This window comes from Podarcis filfolensis (assembly GCF_964270895.1).
Source record: "Podarcis filfolensis genome assembly, chromosome: 8".
NCBI lineage: Eukaryota > Metazoa > Chordata > Lepidosauria > Squamata > Lacertidae > Podarcis > Podarcis filfolensis.
The window spans coordinates 72,638,593-72,658,830 of NC_139611.1; the positions used below are offsets into that span (position 1 = coordinate 72,638,593).

The 20,238-nt window shown below is 45.7% G+C and overlaps 1 protein-coding gene across 1 annotated transcript in view; it reads right to left on the minus strand.

Annotated features, from left to right (window-relative positions):
* Positions 1-20,238, minus strand: part of ATP4A (ATPase H+/K+ transporting subunit alpha) — a 30,256-nt gene that overhangs the window by 7,891 nt on the left and 2,127 nt on the right. Inside the window, exons 2-15 of the mRNA XM_083626954.1 lie at positions 18,559-18,690; positions 17,765-17,824; positions 15,202-15,405; positions 14,725-14,838; positions 13,222-13,356; positions 11,944-12,061; positions 11,201-11,469; positions 10,487-10,685; positions 7,192-7,301; positions 6,237-6,371; positions 5,161-5,353; positions 3,705-3,880; positions 1,833-1,969; positions 229-379 (exon numbers count right to left, since the gene is read on the minus strand). Coding sequence (XP_083483080.1) covers positions 229-379; positions 1,833-1,969; positions 3,705-3,880; positions 5,161-5,353; positions 6,237-6,371; positions 7,192-7,301; positions 10,487-10,685; positions 11,201-11,469; positions 11,944-12,061; positions 13,222-13,356; positions 14,725-14,838; positions 15,202-15,405; positions 17,765-17,824; positions 18,559-18,690 — 2,133 coding nt within the window. The remainder of the gene's footprint in view (positions 1-228; positions 380-1,832; positions 1,970-3,704; positions 3,881-5,160; positions 5,354-6,236; positions 6,372-7,191; positions 7,302-10,486; positions 10,686-11,200; positions 11,470-11,943; positions 12,062-13,221; positions 13,357-14,724; positions 14,839-15,201; positions 15,406-17,764; positions 17,825-18,558; positions 18,691-20,238) is intronic.

Consider the following 20,238-nt stretch of genomic DNA (forward strand, 5'->3'; position numbering starts at 1 on the left):
ACCCTGGACAGCTTAGTTTCCCCTCCTAAAGTTTTTTGTACTTCTGCACACTTTAAGGTTTTCTCAGGTGCTTTGTCTTATTACACAGATAGTGTTATTTTTGATGCACAACCATCAACACTCATGCCTGAAGACTGGAAATGGAGGGAATGGTAATCGTATGAAGCAGATGATCCAAATTCACTGCGCCCACAATACCTTCTGCAGTTAGGGTTTTGTGACCCTTACCAATTTTTGACAGCTTTCCACAATGATGAGCTTCTGTTGTGGGGAGGTGCGAGCAAAGACCATCTCTGGGTGCATTTTGAGGATCTCCACCAACTCCTCGGTCTCCATGTCTTTCAGCTGGCCCCCGTTGACCACACAGGCTCGGGCGTCCCTGGATGCCGAAGCAGAGAAAGGGAGAGCCCCAGGGTCACATACATAGACAGGGCCTTTGTAGTGGCTGCACCAATAATTGTGGAAAAAGTGGCATGGATGAGCCCTTTTCTGATTGCCTTTTTGCTGGCTGGTCAAGACATTCTTATTTCAGCAGCCTACTGCCTGCTAAGTTCATTTTGACATGTGATCAATGCCACTGTTGTATCAGTTGGGTTTTCAATGCGTATTTTATGGATTTGTATAGTTGCAAAACACTTTCCATTTTACATTGTCCTGCAATCTTACATTGTTGAAATCTGCCCTGAGTGATTCATGGGCACTAGAAGGGGTGAGACAAAAGTTTTTTTGTATAAATAAAGAGCCTCAAGTTTTCAAGTGAGAGCCTCTCTTCAGTGACAAACAACACGTAGAGTTGGTGGTTTCAATGCCGGACAAACACAACTCTGCCCTTCCTTTGTTTCAGTGTGGCTGGCTTACCACATTTTGAAGGAAGTGACCCTCTGTAGATGGAGAACTTCCTCCTGTATGGTGACTATTATACCCAGAGTCACCTAACTGCACTTTGGGATGCTTCTGAGCAGGGTGGATAAAAATCAATGATTTTAAAAAATAATTTAAAATATCAGATTTTTTAAAAATAATTTAAAATATCAGATTTTTAAAAATTTAAATCGGATTTTTAAAAATTTAAATCGGATTTTTTAAATAAAATGCTCTTGGATGAAAAAATCTTTCTAAAGATAGTTTTCTGTTTAAGTTACATTATAGTCAAAGGCTATTCATTAGGAAATAAGAATTTGTTTTAAGTTTTTCATGTGTGCTAAAACTCAGTCTAAGTTGTTGGTTTTTTTTAAAAAAATGTTTAACCACATCAGTTAACAAACATGGATACATATGCTATAATGTTATTGTTTGAGTTAAATAAATTGTTTAAATTGTTAATAAGGAAATGATTATTTTTCTCCTCCCAATAAAGTATGGCAGAAAAGTTGTCCCAATATAAACAGTTAACTTATTAAACCTCACAATAATTTTATAATTATCTCTGTCCATGTATTTCTAATAGTATTATTCAAAAAATGAAACCTTCATCTGGTTGTAAATATGAAGGTTATACCAGCAAGAATAAGTCTTTCTGTAAAAAAAGAGATTTAAATCAAGTCTTACTGACTAGTGATTTGAATCGTGATTTAAATTGATTTGATTTAAATCAAAGCCATGCTGCTTCTTTTTAAAATATATATCTTTATTAAGTTAAAATAAATACATTTATGAAAAACAGATGTACATACAAGTAAACAAACATACAATCAAACAAACAAATAACAGAAAAATCAAACAAACCACCACACTATAAGATATAAGAAGATTAATATAATTATCATCATATATATTCCTGGTACAAAGCCATGCTGCTTCTGAGGCAAAGCTCTCTGGGTTTAGATACTCACCGCTTGTTGACCTGCTCCACAGGAATGCGCAGGCGGGTGGCGATATCTTCGACCGTTTCGCTGCCCTCAGAGATGATGCCCACACTGGCAGCAATGGCCTTTGCGGTGATGGGATGGTCTCCTGTCACCATGATCACCTGGAGAAGACAGGGCAGCGGTTCAAAATGGCCGTTCCTGAAGTGATCTTTGGTTGTTGTATCAACACAGATCAAATAAGCCTGACTGGAAAATGCTGATGAGAATGTTGGTCTAGGTTTGGGGAGGCATCTGCACTATACAGTGGTACCTCAGGTTACATACGCTTCAGGTTACAGACTCTGCTAACCCAGAAATAGTGCTTCAGGTTAAGAACTTTGCTTCAGGATGAGAACAGAAATTGGGCTCCCGCGGCGCAGCGGCAGCAGGAGGCCCCATTAGCTAAAGTGGTGCTTCAGGTTAAGAACAGTTTCAGGTTAAGAACAGACCTCCGTAACGAATTAAGTACTTAACCCGAGGTACCACTGTACATATAAAGCACAATGAGACTACATTAAACAGTTACGGCTTCCCCAAAAGAGTCCTGGGAACTGTAGCTGGTTAAGGTGATGCTAGAAGACGCTCCTCCCCACCACAAAGCTACAATTCATAGAGTGCAGTTCTGTGAGGGGAATAGGGGTCGCCTAGCACACCTCAAGACCCTGAACAAGCTACAGTTCCCAAGATTGTTTGGGGGAAGCCAATGAGTGTTTAAAGTGGTATGATATTGTATGTTGCAGATGGGGGTCCTGGGTTCAAATCCTAGCTCAGCCATGAAGCTACTTGGGTAGCTGACCTTGGCTCAGTCATAGTCCCTGAGTTTTTCTCAAGGGAGGGTAGGAAATATATGTAGTTTTAATGTCAGGCCCCTGACCTTAAAAAAAAAGAAAAAAAGCTTTCCCAGTGAATCAGAATTCCATCATTTTATATTCAGGAACGCTCAGTCCCTGCCTCTAATTTAATTATTTATTTAATGATGGTTTGTTTTATTACGGGATGCGGGTGGCGCTGTGAGTTAAAACACTGAGCCTAGGGCTTGCTGATCAGAAGGTCGGCGGTTCGAATCCCTGCGACAGTTCGAAAGCACATCAAAGTGCAAGTGGATAAATAGGTACTGCTCTGGCGGGAAGGTAAACGGCGTTTCCGTGTGCTGCTCTGGTTTGCCAGAAGCAGCTTAGTCATGCTGGCCACATGAACCAGAAGCTGTACGCTGGCTCCCTTGGCCAGTAAAGCGAGATGAGCACCCCAACCCCAGAGTTGGTCACGAGTGGACCTAATGGTCAGGGGTCTCTTTACCTTTACTAGTTTGTTTTATTATTAAGTTTATATCCCACCAAGGTGGCACACACGGTCCCGTCCCTCGTCCCCCCAGTGACGTTCATCATGACTGAGTGAGGATTTGAACTCTGGCCTCCCAAGTCCAAGTCTGACATTCTGACCACTAACCCACACTGGCTACATACCACTGCAACTCTATATATGACTAACGGCCACTAGAGATATCATCCCTATTGCCCATACAAAATGTAAATTATTATTTTTCGCCAAGATGCTTGTTACTAGGGATGACTTAAGACATTTTGCAGCCTGCAGTGAAGAACAAGATGGTGCCCACCCCCAAGCCCTGCATGCCTCCCATTTCCACAATCAGAAGCTGGCTGAACTGGCAGGTGAATCTTATTCCAGTATTCCCTAGTCTTGAATCCTCAGATGTTGGACTACAACTCCCATCATCCCTGACCACCAGTCCATTCTGGCTGAGGCTGATGGGAGTTGTAGTCCAACAACATCCGGGGGACCAAGGCTGTTAATTTTTCCGACGGGGCCAGAAACACCCCGGAACAGCTGGCAGCATACCCGGATGCCAGCAGTGCGGCATTTCATGACGGCGTCAGGCACGGTGGCTCTGGGTGGATCAATCATGGAGATGAGGCCTGCAAAGCAGAGACCACTGGTGGGGAAGTTCATCTCATCGCTGTCGAAGTTGTAGCCGCGTGGGAACTCGCTCTGGGGAAGGTACAGGTGGCAGAAGCCTGTGGGGAAAGAGAATCACAGTAAGGCCTCTACCAAGGGTGGAAGAAGAGAAGAAGAAGAGTTTGGATTTGATATCCTGCTTTATCACTACCCTAAGGAGTCTCAAAGCGGCTAACATTCTACTTTCCCTTCCTCCCCCACAACAAACACTCTGTGAGGTGAGTGGGGCTGAGAGACTTCAGAGAAGTGTGACTGGCCCAAGGTCACCCAGCAGCTGCATGTGGAGGAGCGGGGAATCGAACCCGGTTCACCAGATTACGAGTCCACCGCTCTTAACCACTACACCACACTTAGAGGCATCATCAGAAAAAGAGGAAACATATCACCAAAGAAGAGGACATGAATCTGCATATAATCTGCATATGGTAGTATTTTCCTTTTCAGTATTGTTTTACTACTAGGTTGTGTGCCACCTTTGGAAGGAAGTGGCAAGGTAGAAATGCAATTAATAATGTGTAGAGATGTGCATTTAGAAATAATTGGGCCACATCCACACCATACATTGAAAGCACTATGCACTTTGAAGAGTCATGGCTTCCCCCAAAGAATTCTGGGAGCTGTAGTTTGCTAAGCGTGCTGAGAGTCATTCGGAGACCCCTATATTCCCCCACAGAGCTACAATTCCCAGAGTGGTTTAACAACCAAACACAGAGAATTTGGCTCTGGCTCCACCTACTGCTGACCTCCTGGCCTCCTACCCTTGTGGTCTCGTTGGACACTTGCTTAGGAAGGTCATAGCTCAGTGGCAGAGCACCTGCCTTGCATGCAGAAGGTCCTAGGTTCAATCCCCAGCATCTCCAGGTAGGGCTGCGAGAGATTCTTTATCTAAAACCTTGGACAGCAGTTGCCGGTCAGTGTAGATGATACTAACTTAGATGGGCCAATGGTCCATCTCAGTACAAGGCAACTCCTTGTGTTTCAGCCAGTTGACATGCCAGTTGCCAGGATCAGCACAAGTACCAGGCATCCTCAGGATGCGTGCTGGGCGGTTTGGAGCTGTCATTGACATTTGCCACAATGCCCTTTGAAGTTCCAACACCCCAAGCCGTTGTGGGAGAGTGAAATGGGGACTCCATATCACTCCTGAGAACACTGACACTGAGAAAATCCACGAGAGGGTGAGAGGGTTTTGCTAAGTGTTCCCTCAGATCCGTACAGCTGGCTTTGATAGTACCTCACAATACAAACCTGGCCTTTATCAGGTCCCAAGTTCTACCAACAGCACACCCACCCACACATACACCCACCCACCCACCCACACCTCCCCCTCCTGCCTTACCCAGTACACGCTCGCCCAGCCCGCCAAGGTCCATGTAAGCTGTTTGGAAAGCCTCCTTCCACTGTTCATCGAGGGGCAGCTCTTGACCCTTGATCATGATGGTGGAGCATCGTTCCAGAATGCGCTCAGGAGCTCCTTTCATCACCATCAGGTAGCGCTGGTCTCGAGGGTCGTCGAGCTCATGGATGGACAGCTGGAGCAAAGAGGGGGAGCAGAAGACTCAGGAGGACCCACAAAAAATATGTCCGGCGTTTTAGCCTCCTTTCTTTTGCCCTCTCATTGGGGAGAGCAGGACTGAGGCCTAGTCTGGGCACACGGCAGACAATGGTGCCATCAGGGCAGAACTTTTGGGGGGGGGGGCATTCTGCAGAACATCACCCCCAAAAGAGGGGTGGGCTTACGACATGTTGAAGTAAGTGGTGTCATAGGCACTGCTATTCAAAATCCAGAGTCCAAAATGATCTAATGGTACACACTGACAGTGAAACTGGTAGACTGCACCGCTTCAGGATGTGGGCAGCATGTGAAAAACAAACAACAACAACAACATCTCCCCACAAGTTGAATACAACAACGAGCAAATTAGAGAGAAAGCTTCATCCCCGACCTACTCCTTGCAGTGCTAAACTTCTACTTGCCTGAAGTTTTTCTTTTTAAAAAAGACAAACATCCCCCATAGAGCAGCATTCAAAAATGCGACCTTGCATTCTGAAGCGATGTAGTCCACTCCACCACCTTGGCACTCTAGCACACGGGTGGGGAACCTTTTTATTTTTAGACCGAGGGCCACATTCCCTTCAAAGCAACCTTCTGGAGGCCGCATGCCAGTAGTGGTGGTGGGGGGTCTGAGGCAAAATCAGGAGCAGCAACCCATGTAAATGTTTCCTATATCCTTCATCTACGCCAGCAAGGGGCGTTATCAGGGATGAAGCTTGCTTTGCGGTCAGGGTTGGTGAGTACAGAAGAGAACTGGGCCTTTATGGGCCAATGGGCTGCCTCAGAGTTTTCTGCAGTTCATTCTGAGATAACTGAGGCAAAGGCCTAGTCAGCCCTTCGGAGCAGAGTCAGCAGCTGACCTGGAACTTGTTGGTAGAGTTGAAGGGGATCTCGCAGGCTTTCTTGTAGCGGTCCCGGTACTCCATCACGTTGCCCAGGGTGATCTCGGAGAACTTCAGCAGGGCTGTCTCTGAGGCGTCTCCGATGACGATCCGCTGGGGTCAGATGCCAAAGAGAAAATGGACAGAGGTCAGTACAGCTGAAATGCAGCGCCATTTCGGGGGCGAGGAGAGAAAAGGCACATTTTAGGACCAGCCCTGATGATCTGGAGACACCATCTCCGCAAAAGGGACTGACAAGTTTACATACAGATTGGCTGGAGATGGAAGAGTCTCTGAGCATAAGAAGAAGGCTATTGCCACACATGTAGGATTGGTGGGCAGGGTGCAGGCTCCTCCAGGCTTGATTTGACACAAACAAGCACCAGAGATACAGTCTTCCCCCAACCCTGGATCCTCAGATGCTGTTGGACCACCTCCCATCATCCCTGAGCATTTGCCAAGCAGGTTGTGGACGATGGGCTTTGTAGTGTTTTCCATATATGTTATTATATTGTGAATCGCTTCAGAATGCTTTATGAGAAGCAATTCACAAACAGAACAAAGAATAATAGTTCAACAGTGCCTCTGCTTATCGATGGATTTGGTTGATTCAATAATATATGATTACTCCTTAAGATTCATTCCACCCATGAGAGTAATGGCTTTTATGTTATTCTGTGTTTAAAGGCTTCTATTTTTATTGCATCAGCCTGATGTGTAGTTGTGGTGCTGTTGTTGCTGTTAACCCAAGAATGTGTTTTTTTTAACTCTCTTTTCTTGCTTTAATTAAAAAGTATATTATTATTTTAAGCAAATATTTTTAAAATTACTATTTGAAACATTAGCTTCAGCTAAATTGCTGCATTGTGTACTTTTGGACTCCACATTTACTAGCAGAAACGTATCCCAGCCATATCCCACTGCTCTTCCTTACCTTTGGGACAGGGACGCTATCCTGGCCTGATTTGAAAAAGGCTCGGTTGCAGAGGCTCACCACTTTGCAGAGAGCTCTCCAGGTCTCAGAGGACTGATCAAAACTTTGCCCTGGAAGACACAAAATGAGACAGAGTGAGCGGAGGTGGCAGTAATAGTTTTTTTCTGTATCAAACGGCTTAGGACTGAGTTATCCAAAATATTGCTTTCACCCATATGAACCAGCCTGGGCAATGACATTAGCCTCAGAGGCCTTGCTCACTGCAAGCATTTAATGATTCTAATGAACTGGTATGTTGATGTCCATTATAGTTCAGATATTATTGATTTGTTTGAGGTGCCTGTGGTCCCTACCCTTAGAGTCCCAGGGTGGCCAACCATTACATTAAAATAACAAAAAATTGTCCAGTAGCACCTTAGAGACCAACTAAGTTTTTTCTTGGTATAAGCTTTCATGTGCATGCACACTTCTTCAGATACTCTGAAACAGAAGTCACCAGACCCTTATATATAGAGGGAGGACATAAATCTGACATCAGGAATCACAAGACAGAGAAACCCGTAGGAGAACACTTCAATCTCCCAGGACATTCAATACAAGATATCAAAGCAGCTGTCTTATTACAAAAGAATTTCAGAAACAGACTTGAAAGAGAAGTTGCTGAATTACAACTTATTACTAAACTGAAAACAATGGAGAGACCTGGTCCGAATAGAAATAGTGGATTCTTGTCTCATTATACATGCTAAAGCTATTTTTGGTCATCTGCATACTATCTCTTGCTTTTTCCTTTAGGAATAATAGCAGTAATTAACAGTCGTCAACAGGTTTACCATACCCATTGAGTCAATCACCCATCTCCTACTACCCTTCTGAGAAATGCCCCACCCTCCTCTATATAAGGGTCTGGTGATTTCTGTTTCAGAGTATCTGAAGAAGTGTGCATGCACACAAAAGCTTATACCCAGAACAAATTTAGTTGGTCTCTAAGGAGCTACTGGACAATTTTTTATTTTTATTTATTTATTTTGCCTGTGTCAGACCAACATGGCTACCTACCAGAAATTAAAATAACAATTGACATGGTGACACTGCATGGTGGTTTCTGACATCAAGGAGCAAGTTTCTGGCTGTGTTTGGATATGATTGGTCATGCTGGGTGGCAGGAGGAGGGAGCTGACAGCCATGGTCACCTGCTGGACTGCTTCTAGGTAGGAAGGCAGGCAGGTGGGGGCAGGTGGGAGAAGACTGAAGATGGAGACTGAAAAGCTAAAGCACAGAATGAACTCAGGCTTGCTAGAGAGGTTAAAAGCAACAAAAAAGGCTTTTATGGGTTTGTTCATAGCAAAAGGAAGAACAAAGAAACAGTGGGGTCACTCAGAGGAGAAGATGGTGAAATGCAAACAGGGGACACAGAAAGGGCTGAACTCCTCAATGCCTTCTCTGCCTCAGTCTTCTCCGATAAAGAAAACAATGCCCGACCTGAAGAATTTGGAGCAAATGATTCAGCAGAGGAAACACAGCCCAGAATAACTAAGTACAAGAATACTTGGCTAGTTTAGATGTATTCAAGTCTCCAGGGCCAGATGAACTGCATCCAAGAGTATTAAAAGAACTGGCAGATGTGATCTCAGAACCACTGGCAGTCATCTTTCAGAATTCCTGGAGAACAGGCGAAGTCCCGGCAGACTGGAGGAGGGCAAATGTTGTCCCTATTTTCAAAAAGGGGAAAAGAGAGGACCCAAATAATTACCGCCCAGTCAGTCTGACATCAATACCAGGGAAGATTCTGGAGCAGATCATTAAGCAAACAGTCTGTGAGCACCTAGAAAGGAATGCTGTGATCACCAATAGTCAGCATGGATTTCTGAAAAATAAGTCATGTCAGACGAACCTGATCTCGTTTTTTGACAGAATTACAAGCCTGGTAGATGAAGGGAACGCAGTGGATGTAGCCTACCTTGATTTCAGCAAGGCATTTGACAAGGTGCCCCATGATATTCTTGTAAAGAAGCTGGTAAAATGCAGTCTTGACTATGCTACCACTCAGTGGATTTGTAACTGGCTGACTGACCGAACCCAAAGGGTGCTCATCAATGGTTCCTCTTCATCCTGGAGAAGAGTGACTAGTGGGGTGCCACAGGGTTCTGTCTTGGGCCCGGTCTTATTCAACATCTTTATCAACGACTTGGATGATGGACTCAAGGGCGTCCTGATCAAATTTGCAGATGACACCAAACTGGGAGGGGTGGCTAACACCCCAGAGGACAGGATCACACTTCAAAACGACCTTGACAGATTAGAGAACTGGGCCAAAACAAACAAGATGAATTTTAACAGGGAGAAATGTAAAGTATTGCACTTGGGCAAAAAAAATGAGAGGCACAAATACAAGATGGGTGACACCTGGCTTGAGAGCAGTACATGTGAAAAGGATCTAGGAGTCTTGGTTGACCACAAACTTGACATGAGCCAACAGTGTGACGTGGCAGCTAAAAAAGCCAATGCAATTCTGGGCTGCATCAATAGGAGTATAGCATCTAGATCAAGGGAAGTAATAGTGCCACTGTATTCTGCTCTGGTCAGACCTCACCTGGAGTACTGTGTCTAGTTCTGGGCACCACAGTTCAAGAAGGACACTGACAAACTGGAATGTGTCCAGAGGAGGGCAACCAAAATGGTCAAAGGCCTGGAAACGATGCCTTATGAGGAACGGCTAAGGGAGCTGGGCATGTTTAGCCTGGAGAAGAGGAGGTTAAGGGGTGATATGATAGCCATGTTCAAATATATAAAAGGATGTCACATAGAGGAGGGAGAAAGGTTGTTTTCTGCTGCTCCAGAGAAGCGGACACGAAGCAATGGATCCAAACTACAAGAAAGAAGATTCCACCTAAACATTAGGAAGAACTTCCTGACAGTAAGAGCTGTTCGACAGTGGAATTTGCTGCCAAGGAGTGTGGTGGAGTCTCCTTCTTTGGAGGTCTTTAAGCAGAGGCTTGACAACCATATGTCAGGAGTGTTCTGATGGTGTTTCCTGCTTGGCAGGGGGTTGGACTCGATGGCCCTTGTGGTCTCTTCCAACTCTATGATTCTACGGTGGAACAGTGCCCTATTCGCCCTAATGGAACAGCCTCCACCAATAGCCATGGATGATGGGAACTGTAGTCCAATAACACACATATTCCTCATCCCTGATTTAAATCAATTGACCCTGCCCTTCCTGGCCAACCCTATCCATTAGTCTCTCGGACACAAGTGCCTCTGGCCCAGCATTTGTGAAGCCCAGACTCTGCACCTGACTGATCCTCTGTGGTGTCCGCTGTATGGATCTGGTTGTCAAACCAAAGGTGGGAGACAGTCATGCGGTTCTGAGTGAGAGTCCCTGTTTTATCAGAGCAGATGACGGAAGTTGAGCCCAGCGTCTCGACGGCCTCCAAGTTCTTCACCACACAGTTCTTCCGGGCCAGGCGTTTGGCTGTGAGGGAAAGACAAACCTATGAAGAAAGAGAGAGAGACAAAGACAGAGAGATGGAAATGTAGAAAACTTCAGCTGAAAATACTTATAATGAAGGAAAGGTTACCATGTTTCAGGCTTTGGGGCTGCATACTACAACACTAAATCACATTTGAAACACATTTCTCCCCTCAAAGAATTCTGGGAATTGTAGTGTATCCCTCATAGAGTTGCAATTCCCAGCAACCCTGTACAAACTACAATGCCCAGAATTCCTTGAGGGGCAAAATTTGCTTTGAATGTGCTTCAAAGGAATAGCATGTACACAACATTTGTTAAAAATGAGCAAGAGAGGCATGATAAATCTATGAAGATTATGCATAGTATGAAGAAAGTGGACAGGGGGAATTTAGCTTTCTCTCTTTCTCATAAATCTGTAACTCTGAGGCATCCACTGAAGCTGAATGTTGGAAGATTTGGGACAGACAAAAGAAACATGTCAAGGGCCACAGGCTCCCCACCCCTGCCCTAAAACTGAGGGAGAGCGATACTTACGGTGACAGTTGCCAGAAGGCCCTCGGGGACGTATGCCACCACAATGGCCATGAAGAAGACCATGGCCTTAAGAAAGGGGTATCCAATCACCATGGCGACCACAAAGAAGGTGGCCCCAAAGAAGATGGCCAAGCCGGCAATGATGTCGACAAAGTGCTCTATCTCGATGGCGATGGGTGTCTTCTCATTCTCCACGCCCGAAGCCAGGCTGGCAATGCGCCCAATGATGGTACGGTCCCCAGTGTTAATGATGATACCCGTGGCTGTGCCTGAGAGGACACAGGCAGATAAACAGAGCTGGTATGGGTTCATAAACGTGACCCCCCAAACTTCTTTAGGGAGGGGCATGTCCAGATGGCCAGGCCCCCCAGGGTGCATTCTTCACGATGGGAAACCATTCGTAAAGACTCTGTGTGGATTTGGGCCAGGCCCTGCCAGCTTTGTAGATCACGGGAAGCAGCGATGGTTGAGTAGCTTTTAATGGTCCTCCCACTGCCTCACTCAGGACGAAGACCCTCAAGAAAAGTGGTCAAGGACTGCATACTGGCAGTGGGCAGGGCCAAATCCCAAAGCAGGACCATAATATAGATATATGCACTCCACACACACACACACACACACACACACACTATTCTCTCTCTCTCTCTCTCTCTCTCTCTCTCTCTCTCTCTCTCTCTCTCTCACACACACACACACACACACACACTGCCCACCCATTCACACACACTTTGACACCTTCCTACCTTCTAAGCACATGGTAGAGAAGAAGGCAATGTTTCTAGTTTCCAGGGGGCTCTCGTGGGTGCATTCGGGCGCTCTTGTCTGAGGCTCTGATTCCCCAGTCAGAGAGGAATTATCCACCTGAAAGGGAGAGAGAGAAGCGTGATTCATGCATGTGGCTATTTGCCATGGACTGCCTCTCCCCACATGAACTGACATGGTCCTCACCGAGATAATCATCTGAGGCCCTTCTTTGTGTGCCCTCTCCATGGGACACAAGAAGGAGCCTTTTCAGTGGTGGCCCCCTGCTTGTGGAATGCTCTCCCCATGGAGGCATACCTGACACCATCTTTGTGTACTTTTATGTTACAGGCAAATATTTTTCTCTTTATCTGGGCTTTGGTCCTTAATTTCAAGGGTGGCATGGTGGCCTCTATTAGAGGGGCATATCTGCATAACTGTGTTTTTAGCTTTCCCCCTTGGTTTTATAAATGTAATTTGTTTTGCGCCACTCTGTGAGAAAAGGGACTAATGAATATTGATATTAATATCAAAAGCCCTTGCCTACCCCTCGCTTTCCTCCCTGAAATTTACCCTCCTGCACCAAGATGGCATTCTAGAAAGGTGGGTTTTATCCAATGTTTCTTAGCCTCAGAGTAGACCCTTGGAAATTAAAGGACACCATTACCTTAGGCCCATCAATTTCAGTGGGTGTATTCTGAGCAGAATTGAGTTGGATACAAACTCCTTGCATGTAACGAACAGGTGAGTATGGACGCCTGGATAGGTGAAAATTCGTTGGCAGGGAGGGATTTGTTTAGGTAAAAGCGGCTAGTGGGGGAAGGGTGAAGTACTGTGCTGCAGTTGCATAGGAGAAGGAGAAGGGTGAAGCCCTGTGCTTCTCTGCTGCAACTGCGTAGAAGTGGCTATCAGGATTCACATGCTCCAAGTGACCAAGTAATGCGTCAGCTCCCTTCCCAGTCCCATCTTGTCCAGCACTTTCTTCTCAGAGTGGCCAACCAGATGCTTCTGGGAAGTCCCCAAGCAAGGTTGTAGCCTTCTTGCATTGTCTTTCTCCAACAACAGGCATACTGCCTCAGGTAGTGGAAGTGGTACATAGCCATCATACGTTGTAGCTATTGGTAGCCTTGTCTTCCATGAATTTATCTACTTCTCCCCAGGCAAAAAAAAATCAGACTTTATGGTTTGCTTCATCCAGGAGAGGGCAGCAGAGGCACAAGCTTGTGAGAAGGTAGCATTTGCTTAGAATTTTCCCCATTCCCAAAAAAGGTCTTGTGTACCTTGCAGCCTTGTGAGGTGATAATCCTGATGTCTGCTGGGACTCGGTCTCCCCCTTTGATCTCCACCAGGTCGCCCACCACCAGCTGATTGGCGTTGATCTGGAACTTGTCGCCATCTCGAATCACTGTGGCTTGCTGTGGTCGGGAGGAACAAGAGTCAGACGTTAAAACTTGGAAACCTATAAATCAAACCACACCTCCAGATGGGACTATTGTAATGCGGGGCGCGGTGGCGCTGTGGTCGTGGTCTAAACCACTGTGCCTCTTGGGCTTGCCGATCAGAAGGTTGGCTGTTCGAATCCCCACCACGGGGCGAGCTCCCGTTGCTCTGTCCCAACCTAGCAATTTGAAAGCACGCCAGTGCAAGTAGATAATTAGGTACTGCTGTGGCGGAAAGGTAAATGGCATTTCCGTGCACTCTGGTTTCTGTCGCAGTGTTCCGTTGCGCCAGAAGCAGTTTGGTCATGCTGGCCACATGCCCTGGAAAGCCGCCTGTGGACAAACGTCGGCTCCCTCGGCCTGAAAGTGAGATGAGCGCCATAACCCCACTGGACTTAACCATCCAGGGGTCCTTTACCTTTACCTATTGTAATGCACTGTATTTGAGCCTGCTGCCATGATCATGCCGCACCTCTGCTGAAATAGCAGCACTGGCTGGTAATTTGCTGCCTCGCCATGGCTGTCTACACATTACTGCTTATTCTGGTTCCAGTGTTCTCCCACTGCTGGTGTTTTTGAAGCTGAATAGTCATGACATTAGCCACAGTCCATAGGTGTCTTGTAGCTATCTTGCAGTTTACCCATCAACATCTTCTGCCTCATCCCTTTAACTGAAGATGCTTGGGATGAAACTTATTATTATTATTGTTGTTGTTTAGTCGTTTAGTCGTGTCCGACTCTTTGTGACCCCATGGACCAGAGCACGCCAGGCACTCCTTATTATTATTACTCCTTATTAATAATAATAATTATTAATTAGATTTATATACAGCCCTTCATCATAAGATTTCAGAGTGGTTCGCAGAATAAAATATAGGATAAAAACAAGTTTAAGGTTCCTGCTTGGTGCAATGAATTCTTCCTTCCATATGCTAACAGAAACTCTTCCCCAGAAGATAAAGAGAAGTCAGGGGAACTCTGAATTCCCTCATTTAATTGTTCTTAACAAAATAAGTTACTGACTACAGAAGAAAGCACTCAAAGCATGAGGTCTGCTGCTGACCTATGATTTCTTTCCTTCAACTATTTGGGTGCAGCAGGAGTAGAAAAGATCAAATGCTCCCTCTTACATTCCTTTAGTCTCCTATGGCTATTTTTCATTAAAAGAAAGAAAGAAAGAAAGAAAGAAAGAAAGAAAGAACTTGGAATTGCCAGTTTCACTTCTACAAATTACAGGAGCCTGATCTGTGGTTGTGTGTGCACACCTGCGTGTAAACCTGGCCTGATCCTTCACTGCCTTCAGCCACATTTGCAACAGCAGTCACCCAGGAACTTTCCCCTTACCTGCGGCACTAGATTCTTGAAGCTCGCAATGATGTTGGTGCTTTTGAACTCCTGGTAGTAGCCGAAGCAGCCGGTCACGACCACGACAGCAATGAGAGCAATAGCCAAGTATAGCTATATGGGGAAGAAAGCAAAAAAGAGCCTATGATCTTTGTGTAGTATTTTGTCACTCCAGCAGCTGTTACGCCTTCAGTTTCCACTTTAAAATTCTGCATTTGTTGGAGCATCACTGCTGGGTGACCTGAACCTCACAACCTTTCGCTCACCAGTTTTATTTCTCGCCACTGTGTCCTCCTCATAGCATCTTTTAAGTCAGGGATGCAGAGGGGAATGGACAACAAGGCCCTCCAGGTGTCATAGGACTCCAGCTCCCATCAGCCCCAGCCAGGATGGCCAAAGCTCAGGGATGATGGGAGTTGTAGTCCAGTCACACCTGGAGGGCCTACAGCTTCTCCCAGCCCTGCTTTCGGCACTTACGTTGTCTGCACTGGTGAGGTCACCTTGCCCGAGCTGGATGCCAAAGGCAATGAGGCAGATGGCTGCTGCCACCCACATGAGACACTGCAGCCCCCCGGCCAGCTGGCGGGCAAACTTCACATACTCAGGAGTGCCCTTGGGGGGCTTCAGCTCATTGGGGCCATCACGAAGAAGGATCTCTCCTGCCACAGTGCTGCTCAGGCCCTGGAAGTAGAGAGAAGGGGAGGCAGGACCATTAGAAATACTTCCCCCCAGGACTGGAGTTGGGGAATAGACAATTCTGAGTCCCTAGCTTGTCCTCTGCTTTGACAGTCCCAAATATTTGGGTCCAAGAAGGCTACCTCCCTGAAGTGTAGGTGGGTTCCCACGAGGCAAGACAGAGTGATAACAGGAAGAACCTTTATTGAACTACATCACTGGGAAATAGAGTCAAAACAACTGCTTATACAGTGGTACCTTGGGTTACATACATTTCAGGTTACAGACTCCGCTAACCCAGAAATAGTACCTTGGGTTAAGAACTTTGCTTCAGGATGAGAACAGAAATCGTGCGGCGGCGGCACGGCAGCAGCAGCGGGAAGCCCCATTAGCTAAAGTGGTGCTTCAGGTTAAGAACAGTTTCATGTTAAGAACGGACCTCCGGAACGAATTAAGTACGTAACCAGAGGTACCACTGTATACATTTCTGTAAGTCTGGGCCGCTCCCACTCCACTCCCAACATTTAGACAGTGATTGGCTGTCTAAACTTCCAGACTGCGAATCACGACTCAGAGTTCAGTGGCTAGTGGGAGAGGCCCAAATCCTGAAATGTTCTGTGATTGGACAACATGTATCAAATCAGAACATAGGTCCTCAGAATCCTTAGTCCAGACTCAAGTTTAGGCAAACACAGACCACTGAATACACAACACTCCCCAAAACCCATTTGGTAGCTTGCTATACTTGGAGGCAGTAATGCTTCTCAATCAACAGTTTCTGGAAGCTACAGGAGGGGAGAAGACTCATGTTCTCAGGTCCTGCTGGAGGGTTTTTCCACAGCTATCTGGGTGGCTGCTGTGAGAACAGGATGCAAGATTACATGGGCCATTGGCCTGATCCAGCAGGCTCTTCTTATGTTCTTTTACTCCCAAGACTACGAAGCTCCTTCTAAAGAGAGCATGAAAGCAAATGCGGGTTGTGGTGGGGGGAAAGCTTCTTCAACTTTTCTTTTACAAAAATGCATGGTTGGAAAAAAAATGCACCTTGAGATCAAATCTCGATATGGCAAAAGAACTGATTTCAAACGGATTGTGTTTCTAAAAGTTCTGACACAGTAGCTCAATATTTGCCAGAAAAGCTGGGGCTTTTAGCTAAAAACAAAAACAAAAAACCACAACAATTGAATTCTCTTGGAAATAAAGTTAGTTGGATAGTTTAAGTACTCCTTCTTACCTAAGAAGCATAATATAAGGTCCAGAGGTAGCATTATTATCAATTTAAGGTGGGGTGGAAGGTTCACAGGCTATAAAGGACTTGCTCACTAATTTATTGACTGCTACACGAATTATGATAGCTAGGAAGTGGAAGGGGCAAGCAGAATATAAAATAGGAGAATGTTATAAAGAGGTGTGGGGATATAGCTATTAATGACCAATAAACATGTGCCATTAAGGCAGTGGCGTAGCGTGGGGGGTGCAGGGGGGCCCGGCCGTACCGGGCGCAACATCTGGGGGGGGGGGGCGCGCTCGCATTCGCAGCTCTCTGCCCCTACCGGGTTAGGGGGCGCAAATTACTTGCCTTGCCCCAGGTGCTGACAACCCACGCTACGCCACTGCATTAAGGTAAGATGGGGAATACGCAGGAGAAATGATTTCGAGGATGAAATATACTCAGAGTCGCAAAGTGATTTCATGCTCTTTATTCAGCTCATAGTGGTGAGGAGGAATGAATGAATTTCCCCTCAAAGTATCTGCTTTATATACATTATTTACACAATGGGCTGCACATGATTGGCTAATTCCGGAATTCTACTGTAAGCCAATCAGGTTGTGGATTCACTTTTATCTGGAGCATGATTGGGTGGTTCCTGCCAACCAATCATACTGCTGCATTGTTCTAGGACCAATCAGACTGCTGCCTTTTGGATCCTATTGTTCTAGGACCAATCAGACTGCTGCAGTTTGGATCCTATTCAACTCAGTACATAACAGAGGAAATATGGAAGGTGTTTGTAGAATCTGTACTGTTAAACAGAAAGGGGTCAAACCATCACAAGGGGTATTGAAATTTTGCGAGGTTGGAATGGTTGGGGGTGGGGGTGCACATTTTTATTCTTATTTATTAATTATTATTACTTTGTCAAAAGAAAAAAGAAAAAAGAAAAAGCATAATATGCCACTGACGTTGTGAGGTAATATGTGCTTTGAGTATGAATTTTGACATTTTGGACACATTTTTAAAATCCCTGTAATATTTTGTTTCAACACTAGATGGCGCACAAACATTCAGATCGGGAGGACCCCAGACAAGAATACACCACACTCATATTGTCGCATATCCCCTCTTTAAACCCGTGGGCATCACCTTGGTGACGCTGGTCCGATGCTTGAGCTCCAGGTCTTCTATGGACAACTGGTGATCATCCTAAAAGGGAAAGCAGACCCAAGATGAAGAGAGAGTGGCTTCAGAGGGGGGAGGGAAAGGGATATTGGGTGGCAGGGACTGCCTGCAGCTGCCGCTGCCTCACAACTACCAAATAAAAGGTAAAAAAAGAGAGAAAAGGTAAAGGGCCCCTGGATGGTTAAGTCCAGTCAAAGGCGACTATGGGGTTGCGGCGCTCATTTCACTTTCAGCCCGAGGGACCTGGCGTCTTTCCGGGTCATGTGGCCAGCATGACTAAACAGCTTCTGGTGCAACAGAACACCATGATGGAAACCAGAGCGCATGGAAACGCCGTTTACCTTCCCTATTTATCTACTTGCACTGGTGTGATTTCGAATTGCTAGGTTGGCAGGAGCTGGGACAGAGCAACGGCAGCTCACCCTGTCACGGGGATTCGAACTGCCAACCTTCTGATCGGCAAGCCCAAGAGGCTCAGTGGTAAGCCTACAGGAGCCCCTCAGAGCAGAAGGGACCCCACCTTAAAGCAGCCGCCATCCCTGCCAAGGTCACCCAATGAGCTTGGTGGCTGAACAGAGATTTAAACCTACGCCTTTTGCCAAGTCACCATGTTGTCTTTCCAGATAACAAGTAACACTGGCAGCAGTAGATAGGATGGTAAATATGATAAATAAATATTCTGGAGGTGTGACTGCAAGCAAGGGCCTTTCCTCAGTTGCCTCTTTGAGAACGTCCGAATCAGCATTCAGCTGACTTACCACATCCATCTCTTTCTTCATACTCTCCAACTTCTCTTTCTTCTTTTCCCCTTTCTTCTTCTTCTTGATCTTGACATCCATTTCCCCACCAGGATGTTTCTCCATTTCCACCGAGTACATCTCGTACTTGTCCTGGAGCCAAGAGTGAGGGGAAAATAGAGATTTGTGAACTTGAACTGATGCACCATGGCAATGTAATCAGCTGAAACTTTAGTTTCGGGGAAAGGCACTCTGCACATGCTCAGAAGCACATCCTTTTATTAACCGCAAGGGGAAGGGACTTATGAATAGAGGCATTATCATCTATTAACTGCTGGGAAAGGCACTTCATACATGCTCAGAGGCGCTGTCTTTCATTAAGTGCTGGGGAAAGGGTACTTTGCACATGTGCAGAGGCACTGCCTTTCATGAATGGGGGAATGCAGGTGGCACAAGCTGAGAGGCACTATTAATGGGAAGGAAAGGCACTTCACACATGTTCAGGGGCCCTGTCCTTTATCGTATTTCGGAGCTCAAACCCAACAATCTCCCTTGCAGTAGAGACTGAATTCAAATTCGACAATATAGGAGATTTTCTCAAACTGAGGGTTCTTGTGAGGGCACCCTTTCTTTGTGCCTGAGGAACTGGGTGGTGGTGGTCACGAGCTTGGCTGCATCTGTTCCTCAGCATAAGAAAAAACAACCACAACTCGAGTGGATTAATCTGCCTGCATTTGCGTAGGAGAACAAAATCAGTAGTTCTAAGCGGGGGGGGGGGGGGGGGGAGGGGCATTTTGGTCCTTTCTGTGGGTTGGATGCAGTTTACTCCAGGGATAAGTGGATTTAAGATTGCAACCAAAATTAATTGAACCATGGCCAAACCACAGGTCAGCCCAAATCAGTTTGATTGGTTCAGGATCGAGGATTTTTAAACCCTGCTGATTTCAGTGGGATAGTGTACTTGACCCCCCCCCCCGCCCATTTAACATGTGGGACATCTCTCTTTCTCTCTCTCCTCTCTCCCTACACATAGCAATTCTCTCAAGATTTCTCTTCATATTCTTCTCTCTAGTTGGGAGAGGGGTTGTTCATTGATATTAATTTTTTTGTACCGTATCTTTATTTTTACACTGGTACCTTGGGTTAAGTACTTAATTTGTTCCGGAGGTCCGTTCTTAACCTGAAACTGTTCTTAACCTGAAGCACCACTTTAGCTAATGGGGCCTCCTGCTGCTGCCGCGCCACTGGAGCACAATTTCTGTTCTCATCCTGAAGCAAAGTTCTTAACCTGAAGCACTATTTCTTGGTTAGCCGAGTCTGTAACCTGAAGTGTATGTAACCTGAAGCGTATGTAACCCGAGGTACCACTGTATATCTTTTTAGAGTTATGTGGAAAATGTTCCATTTGGTTGTTTACTTTTTGGTGAGTTTTATTTATTGTTTATGACTACTTTCGTTTTGTTTTTTTTTTTTAAAAAAAATGCACATTTTTTCATGTTGAAAGCCAACATGAGCATGGTTTTAACTATGGAAAGGTGGCATACAAATAAAAAGATTAATTAATTAATAGTTATGAGGTTTAGAAATTTTTTTAACACCCCTGCCGGAAGCTGAGATTCTGCTCAGATGGTTGGATTCCTATTTCTACCCTGTTCTATGTTCTGCTGTGAGTTCACTGCTTGGATAACCCCAGGATATGTG